Below are 22,332 nucleotides of genomic sequence, written 5' to 3'. Positions count from 1 at the left end.
TGTATAGATAAAATTACTGGAAGAAGCATCGAAGGAAAAGTAAAGGTGAATAAAAGAGATAAGTCAGGAAAATTGCACCAGACATTTAAAATATTTCGATAAAACCTTCAGCACTTAGATATGAAGCAAGGTTAAAAACATCTTAATTACTTTAGCTATCAGAGGCAAAGCACAAAATTTACTCTTGTTTGATACATAAGATGAGATTTAATGAACAGTCCAAAAGCACGGTTTGCCCTTTTGCCTAAAAAGTAGTCGATCTAACAAAAAGTTTGTTTCGACCATTTTGCCTTGGAGATACATGACTAATGCAAAAAAGTCCGCTTTTACACAGCTTTTGAAATATTAAAAACTGCAGCTAAGTACATTTTGTGGAAAATTTGTTCTCATATGATGTGTGGTGGATGTGATAAATGAATTCATGTCTAATTATCGATGCACAGAATAAAAAGAGGCCAGTGTACCACATGCACACATGTCCTGTATGACTGATATTTATGACTGTTTACATTAAGTCAGAGAGTGATCTGAATATCCGATTAGATGAAAAGGTCTTGTGTAGACCTTGTGTAGATATTAGCAGGTGGTAAAACAGATTGCTTGGTGAAGAAGTGGATCTTGTATAATTTTTTTGATCAGATAGTCAATCTTGGCCAGCATTCATAATGAATCATCAAACCATAGTCATAAATACATTAGTTGGAAAAATAATACACATATTACAATATTGTCACATGTGGCAGCTTGTGATAGTTTCTTCAAGTAACAAAAAAAAATCAGCACAGTTCATCTTTGAAAATCTTTCAAAACTTCATGAAAAAGTTTTCATGTCAGTCTACGGCATCACATTTATATTGGTTTTAGGTATAAAAATGGAGACTCTAATAGATAGCTATGAGGCCCCAAATAAAAAGGTTTTCTACTTTACTCCTTTCTGCATTTTTTTAGGCCATTTTGGTATATTAAAACAGTTATTAATTTAACTTTCAGTGCAAATATTAAATATAAAGATAAATACTAAATGTGAATTGCAAATCTGAATTAAAATGTTAATGTAAATGTAAATATTAAATATAAGTCTAAATCTTAAATTTAAGTGTTAAATTCAAACACAGATAAATGTAGATGATAACTATTTCTTTCATATGTTAACTGACATTGGCATCTCAAACCGGGAAAAGTTAAATAAGTCATTGTGTTATGGGTTGCCAGGGTCACCATTTTCACCTCCAGTACTAGTTTTGGAAAAATGGTTACCTTAGTGGTGCTACAATTTAACATTATGTGCCCTGTAAGAGATCTGGTTTCCCTGTGACCCTTTGTAGAATAAGTGGTACAGAATATGAATGGACAGATTTAGACTTACAGTATATTTACAATTTAGACAACTTGAAAGTTATATGAATTATCAGAATGGCCTCCAAAAATAGAGACAGAATTATTACAGTATCATAATACAGTATCCTAAAATGTGTTCTTATTCAAAAGGCAGAGAAGCACTGAGAATAACAGAACCAAAGTCTTGCAGATCCACTATATCACTCTATTTATAATAGTTTGTTTTCCTGCAGTGAGTCTTGGCAGGTTCAGTTGAGGTGGAGAGCTTCTCTATCTCAGTCTGTATATCAGCATGTTTGAGAGAACAGTAATCAGCCCTCCTCGCTGAGCTTCTGATCGGCAAGGCCAAACCTGTCATCACTCACACTCCACTGCACCGCACACACTCACATGGCCACACCATCTCAACCCGCTTAAGAGCTTTTTCCACCTCTTGCTTTGTGTGTGTATGTATATATAATAGATGGCGGGAGAACATAAGCACTGATTTTGGTAAACACTTCAAAATAACAAAGGCATACCATTTAATTTAAACAACTTCTAACAGTAGAATTAGTAATATCCAAACAGTTCACCTTAAATCCTGCACTTCTATCGCTGGATATTTTCAGCATTTGGCAATTGCTTAAGAGTCAGGGTAAGCAGTTTGCCCTCCAGGTGCATGTTCCCATGATTCAATACTGGCAGCCTGGCACTGTAAGTGCATTAGCTCACTCTACATCCATCTTGTAAAACTTGGCTTCGACTCAGAGAAGGGACCTCACTGTCAGCAGCAGGGGGAAATACATGGTGCCTATGCATCTTTCTCCTGGCATGCTTCCTTTATGGATTTTATGGATTTTAGACTGATGAGCAGAAAGAGTCTCTAATTTTTTTTGGATCTAGTATAGTTATCCATATCCTCTGAGACCCTGATCAGGTTAAAGAGGTTACAGAAGATGAATGAACAAACTTTCTAGTATTCCCATCCTGCTTCATTAAATCATCTAACAGTGATTTGATCACAAAAAAGGACAACATTATGTTTAAAGTCAATACTCTTAATTGGATCTATGAGAGTCTGATTAAAGGTGCATTCAATGAACAACAGGACTTTATAAAAATGGGACATTTTTTGTAAAATGTTTCCAGAATTTATGATTTTGTGGGAGGAAACATTGCTTGGGGCTTTTGGTAAAACCTGTCTCTCAATGCTCTCGATGTTGCTATCTTAAAGACGCTCACATGCAGCTCTGGGCGCCTGCTTATCCACACAGCGTGGGTGAGTGCATGGAGGGGATTTCCCAGAAAACAGCTGCCATAAAAAAGTGATGAATGGTGGCCATTTTTAGAACATCACCTCAGGAAAAGATTTCCAAGAGGAATTATCATTTTAAATTGTTTTATGTAAATGATGGAGGTTTGGGTATCGTCTGGCAGAAGGGGATTAGGAGAATGCATTGCTTTATCTGAGTAAAATACTTAGTGTTGGAAACCCTCATTTGTATGTACCTGACATTTGGGTCAAAAATATATTCATCCACTTCATCATTAGTGATTACTGTTGCCCTTTCCTCATCAGAGGTGCCAATCATTCTGGGGTTGACTGTATTCTGTTTACACTGTTCATAGTTTAATATCTGCCAGGTTTGACATCCAGATAGCTGTTTGTTTTATGATAATTGACTAACTCTGGATTAACTCCAGCTGTTAGTGTTGAAAATGATTCTGCATTCATGTCTTCACCCTGGATTTTATTACTATTAATATTATCTCTAGAATTAAGAATAAATAATTAGCCATAATTGATATTTCAAATTTATATTAAATCGCATCAATCTTTAATTACATCGTTTAATGTTTTGGAATATGTTTCCATTTAAAGGACTTATCTTACGTCAATATTGACTAAAGGATACATGTTACTGAGGTCCATGAATTTCCAGTTGAATATCTGGTCTTCCCAGAGATTAATCTGATTTGCACTGAGAACACTATCCATTTGGAGCTCTAAACAGGAAAGCCCTCTACAATAACAGCCCTATAAGCCTGAGATTATTTTGTGGATTCCCCTGAAATATCTTTACCTAACTCCTGTAAGTAAATCAAACCAATATCTCCCAGACCAGAGCAAAGACATGTACACACACATCTGTTCATGCAGCACTTCAAACACACATAAATACAGTAATGAAATATAATAAAACCAAGTAACAATGTACTATTTAGCTCTACGGATTCAATAACATACAGAATAATTATTACATTACAGAATAATACTCATCCTTATAAGCCCTCACATAAACCATGACACACAGCAGTAAACATACCTCATGTTGAGAGAAGACAGGTGGGTTGTTGTTTTCATCCAGTACTTTAACTATCACTGTGCAGGAGCTGTTCAACCCTGCCGAAGTGTAAGACATGACTCGTGGTGACTTCATCACAATATCATTATTAGCCTCCATCAGTCTCCATTATACTGTTACATTTAATTAATTGACATGGAATCAAATGATTTATTACGTGTCATATGTCACAGTGTATGTGTGTCACTGTAAACAGACACATAAAGTTAATGTGTGCGTTACTAACATACTCGTACAAAACCTATTTAGCTACAAAACATTATAAATACCAACAAGGACATCTGGAGTGTGATTCACTGTGTCTTATAAACAACATGCCTTGTGCACATTTGCTTCCTCTGACATTTAGCATGATCTCAATTTGTGGCCAGAATCTGGAGGTCAGTTTTTGTTCGTGGGAAAAAAGATCATAGCCATTTGTTCAAATCTTTTTCCCCAGAGTTTACTAAATATTAATTAGGAGCGTGTACTGTATCTCTTCTTGTGAGCTGACGCAGGCTGTATCTTGATACATGATCAATGATGCATTGCGTAAAACGGACAGATGTGAAATGTGTCAGAAAACCATTTAATACAAATCTATTACAATATGATTCATTATTTTGGAAACAAAATAAGTATGTATTAACTTTGAGTAGTGGTGGTCTAGGCCCATTTCATTAGGACTGACAGAGGCAGAAATAGGCACAGAGACCATGCCTGTTTTGTTGAGACTGACAAGCAGAGACTACACTTATTTCATTAGGTTGACAGAGAGACCACACCACACCTGGCTGGCAGAGAGACCACACCTACTTCATTAGCACTGACAAGGTGAGACCACACCCACTTTGTTGAGACTGAAAGGGAGAGACCACTGACAGTGAGAGACCACACCTACTTCATTAGAACTGTCAGGGAGAGACCATGCTTACTTCATTAGAACTGTTAGAGAGAGATCATACCTACTTTATTAGGACTGACAGGGAGAGACCACACCTACTTCATTAGAACTGACAAGGAGAGACCACACCTACTTTGTTAGAAATTACAGGTAAACCAGGCCAACTTCATTAAAACTGTCAGGGAGAGACCACACCTACTTCATTAGAACTGACAGGGAGAGATCATGCCTACTTTATTAGGACTGACAGGGAGAGACCACACCTACTTTGTTAGAAATGACAGGTAGAGACCACACTTACTTCATTAGAACTGACAGGGAGAGACCACACTTACTTTTTTTTTTAGAAATGACAGGTAGATACCAGGCCTACTTCATTAAAATTGTCAGGGAGAGACCACACATACTTCATTAGAACTGATAGGGAGAGACTACACATACTTTATTAGAACTGATAGGGAGAGACTACACATACTTTGCTAGAAATGACAGATAGAGACCACACCTACTTCATTAAAACTGTCAGGGAGAGACCACACATACGTCATTAGAACTGTCAGAGAGAGATCATGCCTACTTTATTATGACTGACAGGGAGAAACCACACCTAATTTGTTAGAAATGACAGGTAGAGACCACCCCTACTTTATTAGAACTGTCAGGAAGAGATCTGGCCTACTTTATTTTGACTCACAGGCAAAGAGAGCAAACTTATTTCATTAGAAGAGGCTGGCAGATATCAATAAACACTAGTCAGTGGTTAAGGGTCTGGAAAAACCTAGGGTTCAAGCCCCAGCATCACCAAGCTGGCCTAGTTTAAAGCCATTAACTCAAAATGCTTCAGGGGTCCCATATCATGGCTTACCCTGTTACTGACCCTGACTTCCTCAGAAACACATCAGGTATATGTGAAGAAAAGAATATGACTGTACTGTAATGTATATGTGACAAAGAAATGACTTTTTTCTTTGTGATGGTTGTGCGTGCGACCTTTAGCGTCCTCAGCGATGATTGTCAGTGTGTATTGTGATGCCGTGCCCTCCATGCTTTCAGCCTGCACTGTGATCACCCCAGAGTCTCGGTCCACACGGAAAAGTGGCCGGGGGCTTTCTGGCACCTGCCCTGCCAATCTGTAAAAAATCCGCACATTATCCGTTTTGGGGTCGTCGTTATCAGCTGCCTGGACTGTGAGAATTTCAGATCCTGTTGGGCATTGAGGAAATATAATAAGAAGGGTCAAAATCCCCGCAGCCATAAACATCCTATTTATTACTTAAAATCAATTTATGTTTCAAAGACCATAACATATTTCTGTATATTAAGTAATACATTGCTTGATATGGCAGTTCCACACAAACTTAAGACTTAATTAATGTGTGACACAAAAAATAATCCTCAAGATTTTATCACAAAAATAACTTTCATTTAGATTTTACATAGATTATTATAAGGCCATTTTGACACCCAGTGTGTTCTTGTAATCGTATTGTGATGATTAAATGACTGCATGACTGTGTGTGACAGAGAGAGAGAGAGAGAGAGAGAGAGAGAGAGAGAGAGAGAGAGAGAGAGAGAGAGAGAGAGAGAGAGAGAGAGAGAGAGAGAGAGACCTTTCTGTGCAAGTTCCTTGACAACAGTGTGGTACTGCATCTGTGGGAAGGTCGGTCTGTTGTCATTGGCATCTCCTACCATGACCCTCAGCTCTACGGGTTTTGCAATCTTCCTGCCATCTGGCCTCTCTACTACTATGCTGATCAGGAACTGAGGGACAGGGAAAGGTAAAAAAATAAAATAAAATAATTACATTTATAATTTATATATTTTTCCGAGTGAGTCAGAATCCAGTCCAAGCACTGAACTTGCTTCTTTAACTGAGCTGGCATTTAAACACAACCTTCTGGTCACAAGCACAGGAAGTTAAAATATTTAATTTGTCTGTGTTGATTAATTGTTCAGTTCAATTTAGTTCAATTGGATTTGTATAGTGCTTTTAACAATAGCCATTTGCAGCCATAAACCATTACCATAAACAATTTGCAGAAATATAAAAAAAAAAATTATATATATATATATATATATATATAGCTAACTGGTCCATAGGGATTTTTAACTATAGGCTACTTTTCTGTGTATCATACTGTACACTCCCTTCTATTTTATGCACGTAATCTTTTACATTAATCAATTCAATCAAATTTATTAAGTGAAAACAAATTAGTGATATGGATGTGGTAGCCTAGCAGTTAAGGTGCTGGCCAACCAATTGGAAGGTTGTGAGTTTGATTCCTGCTGCCACTGCCGGGCCCCTGAGCATGGTCCTTAATGCTCAGTTGTATAAAATACAAAATGTTGCTGGAAATGTAATGACAAAAGGCAAGCTTTACCATTAACTTCTCTCAACACATGGTTGCTTTTCCAGCTATCTGTGAACCTGATTAAGCTGGTCATTATAGCCTATTGTATTGTTCATATTGATGATTTCTGAAGGCCTAGGTATGTCTGCATCTGATTGCCTGGTTGATATTTGATCAAATTGACTGCTCTGAGTCAATAACTCATTTGGTGAGTCTGAGTTACTCACAGCAGCTATAAAAGTGCACACTAATGCTTAGTTTGGTGCGTTATAAATAATGCTTGAATGCACAGTGGTGTCACGAAACATCGAGCACGGGTCTACAGTGAGATAGCCAGACAGAGAATAAACTGACTGTCTGTGAATATCTATACAAATAGATTTCTAGATTATTTAAAAAAAATAAAATTGTATATAGATAGATGCAACCTTAGTATAAGAATAAGAGATTTTATTATGTTACTAGTATATATATATATATATATATATATATATATATATATATATATATATATATATATATATATATATATATATATATATATATATACTAGTAAAAATATATATATATATATTTAATACAAGGGCAGCTTGATATGTGGGCTTGAGTTTTACACACCTCTAATGCATCTCTGACACAGATGGTAGCAATTGAAACTCTTGTTAAAATGAAAGTCTAACTGTTTTATGTTTCATTCTCATGTACAAAAAAAACTGAGGGGAAAAAAAAACAGAAATACATCCAGTGTTTGTCCTTTAATAAATGCAAAGGAACAGGAACAAGAAAAAATGTAAGCCGTATATAACTGAAAACTTACAAATAAATTTGTTTGTGTCCTTTTTGTCCTTTACCTGATCTTGGGTTTCTCGGTCCAGAGGGGCATTCAGGTAGATGACTCCTTCTCTACTAATGGTGAAAAGCATCTCTGGAAACTCTCCCTCCAGACTGTACTCTACCAAACTCCCACTCCATTTCACCTGAGGAGCATGGCGCACACACACACACACACACACACACACACACACACACAAACAGAGACACACATTTGACAGATGGTCTTTTCCAGTGAAACTGCCAAATACTTTAAATGAACAGAGTGCAGAGTACATCTAAAAGGACTGAAAACATAAAGGAGGCTTATCTCAGTTTGATGGAGTGAAAGTTTAAACAAAGGCAAATGCAAGACTTTGTCATTTCAAATCAAATGTTAAACACATTTAGTGTGAGCTCTTACAAAAAGAGTACAATACAAAACAGTAGATACATTGCTTAAATTTAAAGAATTTATCCGACTGAGAGAAATGTTTTGGAAAGTGTAGTCTACAGAAAGCAATCTGACATTTAATAGTCTGCACACTGTACTGTAGCTGGAAATTTGGCCAGCAACCAAAAATCTGAAAGCACAACGTAACCAATCAACCAACGTCTGCAGGAGTTCACGTGAGTGTCAGCTAACAAGACAGAAATACGTGTTTGTTACTAAACTAAAAAGGTATGAAGGAATGAAATGAGTCCAGATAATATGACATAATCTAGAACATGAACTGTTCGACTGAGAAAGATTTCGTTTCTCTAATATTTTAGATATTAAAGGATGTAGTAGTCACTTTCAAAATCCCATATTGGAACCTATTATATCTTATAAAAATCATTTGTAAGAACAAGGAAACAGGACAGTGCAGAGAGAAGATAAATGCACACACTATTCCCATCTCTCCAAATGCAGCCAATAAGCCAAGATATCTTTAGAGTCTCAAGTTTACTTTTTTTTTTAGGTTATTGATTTAGTTTATTTTTGCACTGGATTTTGAATAACCGATAAGAAATACTTTAAGGTTTTCATCGCACGCCTTATAAATGTTCATTATCTTAAATAACAAACAAAATGAACGAAATAGTTTTTCTTTTAGAATAACAAAAAAAATGTTCTAGGGTTAATCTGATGCATTAACACACGTATTAGAAAGCATTATCATGCTCAGAAGAACAAAATCCACAAACAAAGCTGCATCCGCAGGGAGCAGTGCTACAGAGATAATGTTTATATTTAAGTTAAAGTGAACGTTTAGCAGAGCCCCAAAGCAGTGAGGAGGCAGAGACGAGCTCTGTTACTGGAGAGTGTACCGAGGTCAGCAGTTGCCAAAACAAAGCTGCTTCTCTAACCACAGAGGGATTTTCCACTCCTCTGGGAAAAAAGAGTGACAGCCGATGATGGACGGGGTGTGAAAAAGCACCGAATTAGGAGAGGAGTTTAGAGTTGAGTGTAAATGTCACGTGCACATCCACCATGCTCCTGCATCTTCTCCATTTGTTATGGAGATGGCTCCCCAAGCCTCCTGTCTCATTCTGTATGTGTACATGCCAGCCAGTTTCTCTTTACACGGCCCTGCACACATTTGCAGAGTGCTGCAGCAGGACAGCTGTTCTTGGAAGAGATTAACATGCTGCCCTGTGTTCTAAAAATGGTGCTCTACAACAAAAGTGATGTCACCTGTTTAGTTTCCAGGCTTCATGTGTCCATACAAATGATTAACTTTTGTGTTAACCTAGAGTCTGATAATGCAGGGCTTTGAAGTGCAAGCTGTATGAAGTGAGCAGTGATGCACTGATGGTGATAAACTTCTAAAGCTGGTCTTAATTTAGCTGCTCTTAATACAGAAAGATCCGGCATTCAAACATGACATTTAGCTTTGTAGGAAGGCTTTGGAAAAGTTGTTTTGATGTGTATGGAGTGTAGAGAAGTGATGGGGCATTTAACAACCAGATAATGCAGTTGGAAGTTATCCATTGCAAAAGAAAGTTTTGTTAATTCTCAAATGTGAGAAAGTAAACTAGGCCAGTCCTATAAGAAGGTGAAGGTGACATGTAATTACCTTTAATGATCATGGTTGAACATGCTGATGGGCATGTTTGAGTTGGGGCTTTGATTCCTGCCAAAGCAAGCATGGAGTTTGCATGTTCTCTGTGTATTTTGGTGGTTTCTTCTGGGTATTCCAGTTTTCTCCCCCCTTCAAAAGACATGTCTTTTTGAATGCTTATTATCTCAAAATTGACCATAGTTTGTGACTAGATACAGTATGTGTGTGCATGATTGTGCCCTGTGATGTGTTAGGCCTATGTTCCCTGGGATAGACTCAACATTCCCTATGGCCATGTGTACGATAAACGGCACAGGAAATGGATGGTTGAATGGGTTGACATTATATTGTCAAATAAATGTGATTCACGTGATTTCCAATCCTAAGCTTAGTGGCAGGTAGATATTTCACAGATTGTAATCATTTCCATCTGCCAGGTTTTATGCTCATGTACGCAGCAGCTTGTGAAGAAGATGCAGAAGATGGCTGAGAGAGCTTATGTGTTCAGAGAAAGCACATATTCGCCCTCAATAGCTGGTAACTATGGTATGGCTGGTAGGTGGCAAGTCTCTTGCCATGTTGCCATCAAAAGAAAAGCATCAGTGACACCCACCACCCACATTTCAAAACCAAATAAGCTGTCAGAAAAAGGCTTTCCAAATGCACAAAAAAAGCCCTTCAGTTCTATGACTACAGTATCAGTGCACACACATGCACTAGAAAGTGCACACAATGCACCAGCTGTGAGAGTGTTCAGAAATGCTTTATCATTTTTTTCATTCCTGCATTCGAGGATTTCATAGACATATGCACTTTTCTTCTTACGTGCACACACACACACCAATATGTTTCCATTGTCACTACCCCACATGGAAATGCACACATGCTCTGTCTCACATGTCTCTCTCACATGTCTCTCTCATGCCTCAAATGCACAGACATCCAAATGCCCTGACTTACATTTTCCTTTACCTTGATGTAAGGATGTGTACACTGTGTGTAGCCAAAGCAGCTGGCTTTGCTATTCAGGCAGTGTTTGCCACAATCTTTCACAAACATGTAGCTGAACAGTGTTATATAAGCCTAAAGCAGAGCACAATATGATTTGTCCTTTACTGGTTCAGCAATTATGGTTTAATATCTATATACAATTTTGTTCAAACATAGTGATGCTGAAAAGTGACTTCTGGGTTATTCACCATGGCCCTTAATGTTCAGCTGCCCACTGTGTTTGAATTGCTTTGTATAAAACATGTCTGAACTCAATGTGACAATATGTGACAATATTTCTACTGCATTCGCCTGTGTGTGTGTGTGTGTGTGTGTGTGTGTGTGTGTGTGTGTGTGTGTCTGTGTGTGTGTGTGTGTGTGTGTGTGTGAGTAGTAAGGATTGGGGTGGTGGTGGGGGGTCTATAAGGAAACAGAACAACTATTTCTTTGAACATGACCTCATTTCCCTCACAATAACCCCTACCGGCCATGTTTAACGAGACCTTTAGCTGGGCTTTCTCTCATCCTTTTCCACTGTGGAGAGATCTACAAAGTGCTGCTTTCTTTTTCCAGCCAATTAAAATTTAATGGAAACAAAAGACAAGATCCATAGTGCTGAGGACTACAAACTGACACTGTCTCCTTTCCATCTCTCATTGGATCACTTGTCCTTTGTTTGTTACTCTCGTGCCATTTTTTTGCAGAGACAGGTATCAGGCCACGACTAATAAAATTTGAATAACAAGTTAAAGATCAGGTATTCCTAAAGATTCTAAGAATGATCTCAGCTTCTAAATTAGCTTAAACTAAATTTCTAACTTGGAATTTTATCTTACGAGTGATTCAGAAACCAAACTCTGAACAACTCTGAGCAAGGAAAATACAACAACTTTTATCTTATCGAGGAGGTGGGGCTGAGCTCTGTTACTAGGTATGATACATTCTTTTGTGCTTTTAAAATCTGGTCTATTATAAGCCTTCACTTTGTCTCTATTTTAAGATATTTGAGGCTATATTGTGTTTGGATTACATTCGTGATCGATCATATTACAGATGTGCTAACATCTGTATGTTACAACTATAATAAATGTAATGTAAATGTAAATATCTCCGACACAGCACAGACAAATTTGATCATTTCTGCCGCTATGGCATTTCGGCTCTGTTTCGGAGATGTTAGTGTTATCTCTAATACAACTGGTCACAAAAATACACCCTACACAATCTAATCTGTATCATCTTATTAACTCACTATCATTATTAAATATTGTATACAATCAATTTCTTCTCCCTCTTCACCTTTCAGCCACTTTCTCCTCTTCCAAAGAAACACTTAAGCCTATTAAAAGTCCTCCTCACTTATAAGCCCTTTTAAGGCTTTATGAATAACTTTTATCTTTACTAGCATCTTCTTTTTCAATTTAAACAGAAACTCCAACATGATTTTTTTTAGAATTACGTCACTAGGAACAACTCTTTGCACTAAGAATTTTCATGAATACAAGTTCTGGTATACTGACATATGCAAGGAAGATCGAGCAAGTAAATGTTAACATATTAACAACCGATAACAAACACAAATATAATGGTTAGAACTTTGTTAGTCTTATGCACTTTTAGCACTGCTGGTTGTTATTAAGAAAGAAAGCGAATAGAAAGCACTCTTGGCACTCTCAGATTTTGAGAACTTCTTTTGAACTTCTTTTGTTTCTTACAGCCTCTAACACAATCGCAGCGCGTACACAAATGATGAAGGATTTACGGACTGTCCAAGATGCCATGTTTCTCTGGAGATAAGACTTATACTGTGATTTTACTACATTTACATTTAGTAATAAAGTACACTGCAGTTAAAGCCTCAATTCTTCATCAGATGCCCAAAATGATAAATTTTGCTTTTGTCTCTAAGAGAACTGCTATGAAACAATTATAAAATGGTGAATGTGATCCACATCATTTTGATACTCATCACACTCAGCACATTGGCAACACAGAAATGTAGAAAGTGAATCAGGATAAACATTTGCCTTTTTGGTGGTGACAAAAATTTCGATTTTTATAGCCCCTGATAAGTTTTGGCCCATTTATACTTGACATAAACATTAAGCTTTTGATTTGAATTAGGTCTTTTGAAAATTTATTAGGTATATAAAAGACCAAGTCTTCATAATATTTTGGAAAAATATAGAAGGGCAATGTAATAAATAGCTATTTGTGTTTTTATCAATTTTATGGTGTCATTCGTGCATGGTTTGCATGTAGAAGAGAGTGGCACTGGTCATAAGGGTACATATCAAATAACTGGGTTGCCTGATATTTGCATCAGCCATGATGACAGGCACATGAAATCCTCTTCCACTGTGCTCTTACCCAGAGCAAAGCCTAACACAAACAAGGTACAAAAATATTCCATGATCCTTTGAATGATTGCATGCAGAAGATTAAGCCTCTCTATCTCTCTCATTGCCTTTGCCAGACTGCTTTGATTGAATTTGGCAGTAAACCCAGAACTGTACATGGTGTTCAACCTGTCAGTGGCACACTCTAGGCTAGACGTAAGATTTTTTGTCAGTATAAATATTAATATAACACAGTGTCTTTGAAAGTTTATGAATCCTTTAGAAACTCCTAGATTTCTGCATAAATATAACCCAAAACATTAAAAGTACAATTTCCACTTAAGGACACAAAAAGCCCATGTTATAGTCCCACATGTTCATGAGAGTTTCCTGGACAGATATGTTACAGACCACAGATTCAGTCTGGCTACATAGATTTACAGTTGACCTGGATGACTGTGTAAATTCTCCCTGTTTATCTGAGGAGGAAGCTTCCGCTGTGTTCAGACCACTGTGAAAGCAGTAGTATTCTCTTGTAAACCATTTGTGGGCTATCACATTCTGTTGGACACTTGCAAAAGCCGGAATGGAAACCAAGGTCTTACAGTCAACCTTGGTGCCATCATTGCATTTACATTTACAGCATTTGGCAGAAGCCCTTATCCAGAGTGACGTACAGTACATTAGTGCTTAAATTTCTAACATTGGATACATCAATGCTGGCTCACTAGGTTACATACATACTTAAGATACCATGAGTTTAAAACATTGTTCAAAGTTACAATGAAAAAGTGTCAAAGGTTTTTTTTTTTTTTTTTTTTTTTAATGCAAAAGATAGGGAAAGAAGTGCTATTTGAAGTGTTTCCTGAATAAGAAGGTCTTCAATCGCCGTTTGAAAATATCCAGTGACTCAGCTTTCCGGACCTCTAGGGGAAGTTCATTCCACCACCTTGGTGCCAGAACATAGTATACTTGTGTAGTGTATAGTATACTCTGTGCTCTTGGTGCTCTGTTCTGGCACCAAGGTGGTGGAATGAACTTCCCCTAGAGGTCCGGAAAGCTGAGTCACTGGCTATTTTCAACGGCCATCATCATGACCCTCAAGAATAGATCTTTGCTAAATTATCTGCAACATGGAATAAATCACTGGTAGAAGGAGGAAAAGTGGTAAATAGCAGTGAAATGTTGAAGGAAAACCACAAATATGCAATTTGAGGTCTGACTGCCTTCCCTGACAATATCTTGTACTATTGTCCTGCTATAGATGAGTTGCTCTTAGTGATGGTTAACCATGGCTGGGTCGACCTTAGAAGATTCCACGCAAGGTGGAAAGAGGTGCCTCAGAGCTAGCAAGAATAACTTAAGGGCCAAACAGACTGCCTTCAGTTCCTGTTGGTTGATCTGTTCTTACTGCATATACTCGTGGAACCACTCAATTCCCTACCCTTTAAGGGAGTCGTTTGCCTCCAATGAGGCAACAGTCTCAACTGGACCTCTTTTTCTGAAATGCATTGCAACCCCCACAAGCTAGAGTTTGGGAGTAATCTTTATTGATTTAGAGCAGATTCAAAGATCAAATCGCTCATTTTTAATCAAGATATGGTAAAAGTCATTCATGCATTTATCACCTCATGCTTGGAGGGTCTTGTAATTCCTAGGACTCTGTAAGTAAACAGTGGATTACCTTTAATTAGTTCACAACACCGCAGTCACATTTCATGAACATTAGGGATCTATATGCTCAAAATGAACAGTCTGTCACAGATCTATAAATTCAAATTTCTGCATAAATATGACCCAAAACATCATTAGATTTTCACACAAGTGAAATACATTCAAACAGATCGGACTGTTTACAGTATATATATCTGTGAGAGGCAAAAGTATGTGAACCTCTAGGTTTAGTACTTAATTTCAAGTTCATATCTGATGTTCTTCAATATGTCCATCTGATTTTAGTCAATGAGTTGACAATCAGGCCTCCATGAGTGTCCTATTTTATTTAAAGAACAAAGATATTTCAAAGTCTGATTTTCATGACGTGTGTGTCGAAGGAGATCATTGCAAAAACAATTGAGATCTCTGAGGACTTCAGAAAAAAGTTATTGTTGCTCATTAGGCTGGAAAAGGTTATAACATCCTCTCTAAAGAGTTTGGACTCATAGTCATATAGATTCTGTACAAATGGAATACATTTAAGACTATTGGTACATTCCCAGAAGTGGTCAACCAACAAAGATCACTCCCAAAGCAAAACATGTAATAGTCTGTTGGGTCAGAATGGAATACAGGGTAACTTCTAAGCAACCAAAGGCCTTCTTTAATTTGGCTAATGTTAATGTTCATGAGTCTGCCATCAGGTAAACACTGAACAACCTCAGTGTGCAAGGCAGAGTTGCAAGGATAAAGCCACTACTCTCCAAAAAGAACATTGCTGCCTATGAAGTTTGCTCAAAATCATGTGGACAAGCCAGAGGACTATTGGTGAAATGATTTGGGGAGGAATGAGACCAAAATAAACCTTTTTGTTTTAAAATGAGAAGCATTATTTTTGGAGAAAGGAAAATACTGAATTCCAGCATAAGAACCTTATACTGTCTGTGAAACATGGTTGTGGTAGTATGATGCTTTGGGCCTGTATCACAACAGATACTGAAAGCAAAGGTTCACATACTTTTTCAAGTCACTTATATGTAATGCTGGAACATTTTTCTCAATAATTAAATGTAAAACAAGTGTTCCTCATTGTGGATTGTCTTCACTTTGTTTTGGGTCATATTTTTGAAGAAATATAGGAATTTGTAAAGGGTTCACAAACTTTCAAGAGACACTTTATAACATATTTCCTATGTAGGTTCATAACATCAAATAGTGAGGGATTATCTAACTAAATAAATTAGGGTTAAGCATCGGTTTTAATACATTCATTTTTATTCAGAGAAGCTTTATAACAGTCACTCATGAACATTAACATTAGCCAAATTAAAGAAGGCCTTTGGTTGCTTAGAAGTTACCCTGTATTCCATTCTGACCCAACAGACTATTACATGTTTTGCTTTGGGAGTGATCTTCTAATAAGTCTAATCTACATTCTAACAGCATGTTTCCATGTTAACAGACACTGAAACACATTTCATCTTATTACATCCTCTAGTTACAGTGTTACCTTCAGAGAAGGTAAACCCTTTTATGACCTAGACTGATACACAGCTACACATTGCACAAGGACTGAGCAAAATCACTCATAGCACCTTAAAGTGGCAGTCACAGAAAACCTTACTGTGAATAATGTTAACAAGGCTGCAGCATACAGTAAACCTTACATTTGGGCCAAGCCTCCAAATATGTGGACCCAGGCCCCCTATGTGCCTTACCGCTCTGCACCCAACAGCTATGAAACTGCTCTACAACAATTAGTAAAATGTTTAACATATTAACAATGCGTACCATAAAAGATGCAATATCATTACGTCATCCATGATTGTGTTTTCACCACTACCAGCAATGCAACAGCAGACAACACAGATAAAGAAACTCACCCAGTAACTACCACTTACAGAGTAGAGAGTAAAAGTACACCATGCAGACTTGTATAGATAATGTAGTTATAGTAGATACCTAGAATGGTAGACAGATTCAATCATCATGTTTGTAAAACAAATACTAAAATTCAGCTGGTGTGTGCAGTGACTTGTTTGTCATTAAAAAAACACACACACAGTGCCTCTGTATTTGTGTGTATGTGCTGTGTCTAACCTGAGAAATGGGGATAGGGTACGGGCCTGGTAGGTTCTCCTGCAGTCGAACTGGGTCGGGTGAAGCCCATGTGTTCCCTGTTACCTCGACCAACACAGTGCCAGTGGAGAAGAAAGCATTGGCCTTTCCACCCATGTCCTGGACCATCACCGAAAGTTTATAGCGTCCACACATTTCAGGGTCCAGAGCAGAGGCACCTGCAGACCAAAACGCACATAACCACATAATACATATTGCAACTAAAAAGAAAACATGTACACATGAGCCATATAAAAAGATTTAAAATGCATTTTGTTCATTAATCTCCATTATAATACAGGTTAGAATGCTTATAGGTTACAAATGTGTATTTGTCAGAATTTATTTGTAAGCTATATTGAAAATCTAGGAACTTAATTTTAGGCAGGTTTAGTTTACTGATTAGTTTTATGTTGCCTTATGTCTGTGCCTTTCATTTTGATTCATTTCATTATGTACTGCATCAGCTATATATAGTGGAAAGGGCAATAAAACCCCTTGACTTGACTTGACTTGACTTGACTTGACTTACGGTTTAAATCAGGTGCACATGCAGTAAAGGTGTTTCATTGGCCCTTCAAAAAGTCAGGCATTCTATTTAATAGCAACTGTAAATTTGAGGTTCTCACCAACTCACATAAATAAAGTGACATACATACATTGTTGGCTGTGATTTGATTCCTATCAGGATTTGAGCAGTTATAGTGTGAACAGATGTATAGGTGAGTGTGTGCATGTACAGTGCTGAGTAAGATCGATACAGAAAAACAGATACGGGAAGTGCTATGAGAAGCCAGATAGAGTGAAGCAGTGAAGAACAAACATTAAGTGCCTATAATTTTTGTTTAAAATATATGTTCATTAATTCATATATGAAGCAATGCAGTTGTTATCATTCTCACCTATCAAATGTCTCCGGTTCTAAACTGAACCTAAACAAATCCAATCTGGCTGCCTCTAGGTCACTAGTAAAGGTTTTGTGTTAAACATATGTGAAATAAATAAATGCATATAAAAAAAAAATCTTTAAGTCATAACACACAATGGTCCAAAATGAAACACTTGAACAATTATAGAAATTAGTAACATGTCTCCTAAGAGTATTTTGTCTTAAAACATGTAGCATGTTACAGCCCCTACATAATATATCCCAGATTCTGGCCTTGTGCTCATTACCATCCTCTGTGAGGGACACCTCCCCACTAGTGGCATCGATGTGGAACATGTGACTGGCCGGGATGCGAGGCATCTGGTCTAGGAGGCGAAAACGCAGATCAGCATGTGGTGTGTTTCGGTCGTCACGGTCTAAAGCCCCTACTTGCATGAACGGGATTCCTAGGTTTAGATAAAGAAATAAATGAGAAAGAGCTGCTTCACTTAACATACATATATTTACTTTACTAAAAAGTATTTGTATTCTTACTTAAAAAAAAACACGTTTCAAATATAACATTAAGCTAATTAAGCTAAACAGACTGCGTGGGAGCTCAGTTCTTAACCAGCTAGCTGAACAACTTAGCTATCACATTCTCTATAGATGGAAAATGATGTGTTACATTTTATGTGTTTTATTGCTTCTATTTAATGTATTTTTTTAACAACTTCATATATTTTTTCTGTTTTGAAATAAAATGGCAGCAGTGTTTCATCTGCATTAATATCTACAACCAGTATTTAAGGCTAGTTCTTAGTAGTTTCTTCACATCACATAAACAATAGCTTAGCTAACAAGGAGGAAACAATTCAGTTAATAGCTGCAGGTATACTGAACAGAATTTGCCACAAATTCAATTTGAACCTAGGGGTCTTCATGTAACTACGTACTGTTTCATTCTGTATGTTACATATTTTAAATAAGGCTTGAGCTTTATATTAGCAAGCATTCAGCAAACAACTGCTCACAACCTACTTTCTTTCAGCTCTCTTTTTCAGACCAATTCAATATTAGAGCTCCAGTAGCCTTCTCCAGGTCACCGTGTTGTGCAATATCAGAATATTATGAATTTGGAGAATCCATATAAATCCATATGGAATTGTGACTCTGAAACCTTCACTTTTACTAAATATGGCTTATTTGGTAGCAGGCCCAAAGAATGATCTTGCCAACCAGGGCTGAATTATTGTCAATATGCTGTCCCAGTTGCCAGGAGTGAAGCATAAATTAAATCCCTTATAGAAGGGTCTGCCAACTGGATGGACTGCTCCAAGGCTAGCAGGATCAATGTGTATAAATGTATATATAAGTTTTTACCAGAAACTAAAAAGTGCATATGCAGTTAGTACTTAAGCTAAAGATATCTAGGTATATTGCTTGACTGTCATGGAGTCTGGCCACAGGTAAACTGTGCCTGACCAAATCATCCATGAACATTGTCAATAAAGTCCTTGCACTGTGGCTTAGCCAACCCTGACATCACAGGTTCCATGTCTATTTGATGTTGTGTGTTGCATTGCACCACTGATCTTCATGATGGATGTTACAGCTTCATTTTGGCAGTCTGCTATATATGCTACAGTATATGTGCATGCACACAAACAAACCTCCCCAGATACTGCAGCAGCAACTCAAGTTGTAGGTTATATTTAGCTTGGAAGAACCAGAGACAGCTACATTTGCAGTTACATTTAAATTGATGGCATTTTGGCAAATGGGCTTAACCAGGGCAACTAACATTTACCTCATTTATACAAGAGAGCAATTGAGGATTAAGGGCCTTGCTCAAAGGCTCAGCTGTGGCAAATTGGTGGTCCTGGGGCTTGAGCTTTTAACCTTCCAATCAGTAGCTCAGCACATTTAACCGCTGAGCTACCACTTTCCCTTCTAGCTATAGCCAATAGAGAACAGGAAAACAAAAAAGTGACAAAAAAGTGTTGTAGCAAATACTGACTGAAATGTAATGATGGTCATTCATCACTGCATGACCTTGTTGGCAGATTTTGCCATGCATGGTGGGATGCAGGTTCTGGCAATACACCAGCAGTTACTCTAATAAACCTAACCTAATAAACACCATCAAATTCAACATTCGCTAATAAAACTCAATAAATCCAACCCTCCCAATGTATATCACAAGAATTTCTAAAATCTAAACATTTCCTGTAATCCCCAAAGCACTCAGTAAAGACCAACATAATTACAAACACTCTCATTTAAACATTACCAAATTCCTCTCTATATTTTCCAACATTATAAAAATAACTGCTGACTGCTGGCAAGTGTGTGTGTACGTGTGTGTGTGTGTGTGTGTGTGTGTGTGTGTGTGTGTGTGTGTGTGTGTGTGTGTCTTGAGAGCTGTAGTTTGGTTTCTTAATGCACTCATAAGGTGTATGTGTATGATGTACACTCCTATATATTGTCAACCCTGAAAGTCTAGACAGTGCTGTCATCTTTAATGAAATGTTATTTTAAATTGCTGTACACTCTAAAGGTGTACCTGAAGGTAACAGCATAAAAGCAAGACTGATGAAAGAGATAAAATTTATTTTTGTGGGACACTTTTGTGAACGTTCAAAGCATTTCCATTTAAGGTAAAAGTCCTTGAAGCAAATTAAGTCATTATTCTTTCACACTGCCCTAAAAAATTCAGTTTACACAGTTTTTGTCTGCTGATTTTAGATCATTCTTCCACATCTGTCTATTAATAACTGTACATATATCAAAATTGAAACGGATTTATTTGTTTTACCATCTTTATTCTTTATAGGACATAGCTGTTGTGAAATCTACTGGATTTAATACTCCTGTGTTATGATGTTTAATTTTTTTTATGTTTATGTTTTTAATAATTGATGACGTGCTCCTTGTAGCTTTTAATTTGTCTTTTGTTATTATTGCAAATTACTCTTCTTCAGCTCACAAGATTTCATTTCATTTCATTTGTTTCAGTTGTACTGTAGCATAACTGCTTTACAACAGTTGTTTGTAACTAGAGGCATGTACAGTATTAGGACTGAGATGCACAGCGAGCAGCAGGTTGTAGTCAGATACTGTAGATATTGTAGTCAGATATTTAGTTTACAGGAAAAAGACAGCCACGTTTTATAGACAGCCACGAGAAATAGAACCTCAAGACATTCATTATAAAACATCATGAGGGTGTCTGGGACTACTGATCACAAGCAGCAATTTGTAATATTCCTCTAGCACTTTCTTCAATTAAAGCAGCGGTGTCCAATCTTATCCACAAAGGGCCGATGTGGGTGCAGGTTTTCATTCCAACCAAGCAGAAGCCACACCTGATTCCACCTGTTGTTCAGTTGTTCTTGGCTTTTAGTAAACTCTGGTGTGGCTTCTGCTTGGTTGGAATGAAAACCTGCACCCACACCGGCCCTTTCCGGATAAGATTGGACTCCGCTGAATTGAAGGAATCAGACCGTATGAGCTCTGTATATCCCAATGAAGGAGATGTGACCACGTCGAATGTTTCACTTGTTCTGTTGTCAGCTCCTTTAACATCTCTATACATGCATTTATGTTCATTTGGACTAATGGAATGTTAGTCATGTAAAAATAACTTAGCTAATGCAAAGTCTTAATAAAAAATGGCGAAGGTCTCATTATATAGCACTGCTGAACTCTCTCACCTTTTAGCAGGCCGAGCTGTACAGTGCCTCTCATGCTCTCTTGCAAAAACATTGGCACGTTGTCATTCTTGTCGATGACGCACACCTCTACACTAAAGCTCTGTGGGTGCATAGATGCCGTGAAGGACACCTGTAAGAAAAGAGCAGGTGGATTTAATGGTCACAAGTCTTTTCAGTGATTCCAGTCATGATAAATGATGAAGGTAACTAGTGACTACATTTATGACCATTCTAAAAAAGCTTTAAACGTTGACTGACAGCCTGTATTAAATGTTATTAGTGACTCACTGAATGAATCATTCTGCACTTTTATTCTATTTCTTGTTTCTTTGCTTGTTTTTATTTCCGTTTGCGTGTAAAGAGTCCGTTAAAAAAAAATCCTGTAATCCTGTTTTACCATACAAGTAAAAAATTAACTGTAAAGTTCACCCACTTGCAGTGAATATGATGGCTTCTTCTCCCGGTCCAGTGGTTTTAGGGCATACAGGAAACCTGACTCTACTCCAAAAATCCCCTCATCATCACCACTTACCATCAGATCAGCATAGGTTAAGGGAAGATCAGGCAACTATAGGAACAAGACAAAAACCTTTGCATTAAGACAATAACTGATTTGAAAGAAAATAAGATTTCAGTCATTGCTTTGTTACAGGAATGTAATCAAAAAAACGATTAAAAGAATTACTGTACATTGTACTTGCAAGGTTGCCAGAAAAGTACAATAAGATTTACAGTAAACATATTTAAAGTAAAGCACTATAACGTTCTGCATGCTATCAAATAATTGATAATCCGTTACATTTGCTCATTTGGTTGCAAACTATTGATGCAGGACACAACTGAGCTCAAGGCTCTTGCTCATGG

General features: G+C 37.3%; 1 protein-coding gene across 1 annotated transcript in view; it reads right to left on the bottom strand.

Annotated features, from left to right (window-relative positions):
* The window catches only part of cdh16 (cadherin 16, KSP-cadherin), a 39,543-nt gene that overhangs the window by 14,564 nt on the left and 2,647 nt on the right, over nucleotides 1–22,332 (bottom strand). The window contains exons 4-11 of the mRNA XM_060859337.1: nucleotides 21,902–22,036; nucleotides 21,469–21,598; nucleotides 18,061–18,219; nucleotides 16,867–17,063; nucleotides 7,775–7,900; nucleotides 6,180–6,330; nucleotides 5,560–5,772; nucleotides 3,648–3,724 (exon numbers count right to left, since the gene is read on the bottom strand). Of these exons, the coding sequence (XP_060715320.1) occupies nucleotides 3,648–3,724; nucleotides 5,560–5,772; nucleotides 6,180–6,330; nucleotides 7,775–7,900; nucleotides 16,867–17,063; nucleotides 18,061–18,219; nucleotides 21,469–21,598; nucleotides 21,902–22,036 (1,188 nt within the window). The remainder of the gene's footprint in view (nucleotides 1–3,647; nucleotides 3,725–5,559; nucleotides 5,773–6,179; nucleotides 6,331–7,774; nucleotides 7,901–16,866; nucleotides 17,064–18,060; nucleotides 18,220–21,468; nucleotides 21,599–21,901; nucleotides 22,037–22,332) is intronic.

The sequence above is a fragment of the Tachysurus vachellii genome, chromosome 23, assembly GCF_030014155.1.
Source record: "Tachysurus vachellii isolate PV-2020 chromosome 23, HZAU_Pvac_v1, whole genome shotgun sequence".
NCBI lineage: Eukaryota > Metazoa > Chordata > Actinopteri > Siluriformes > Bagridae > Tachysurus > Tachysurus vachellii.
Note: the sequence above shows the minus strand (reverse complement) of the source record. Positions and strands in the feature narration are given on the sequence as shown.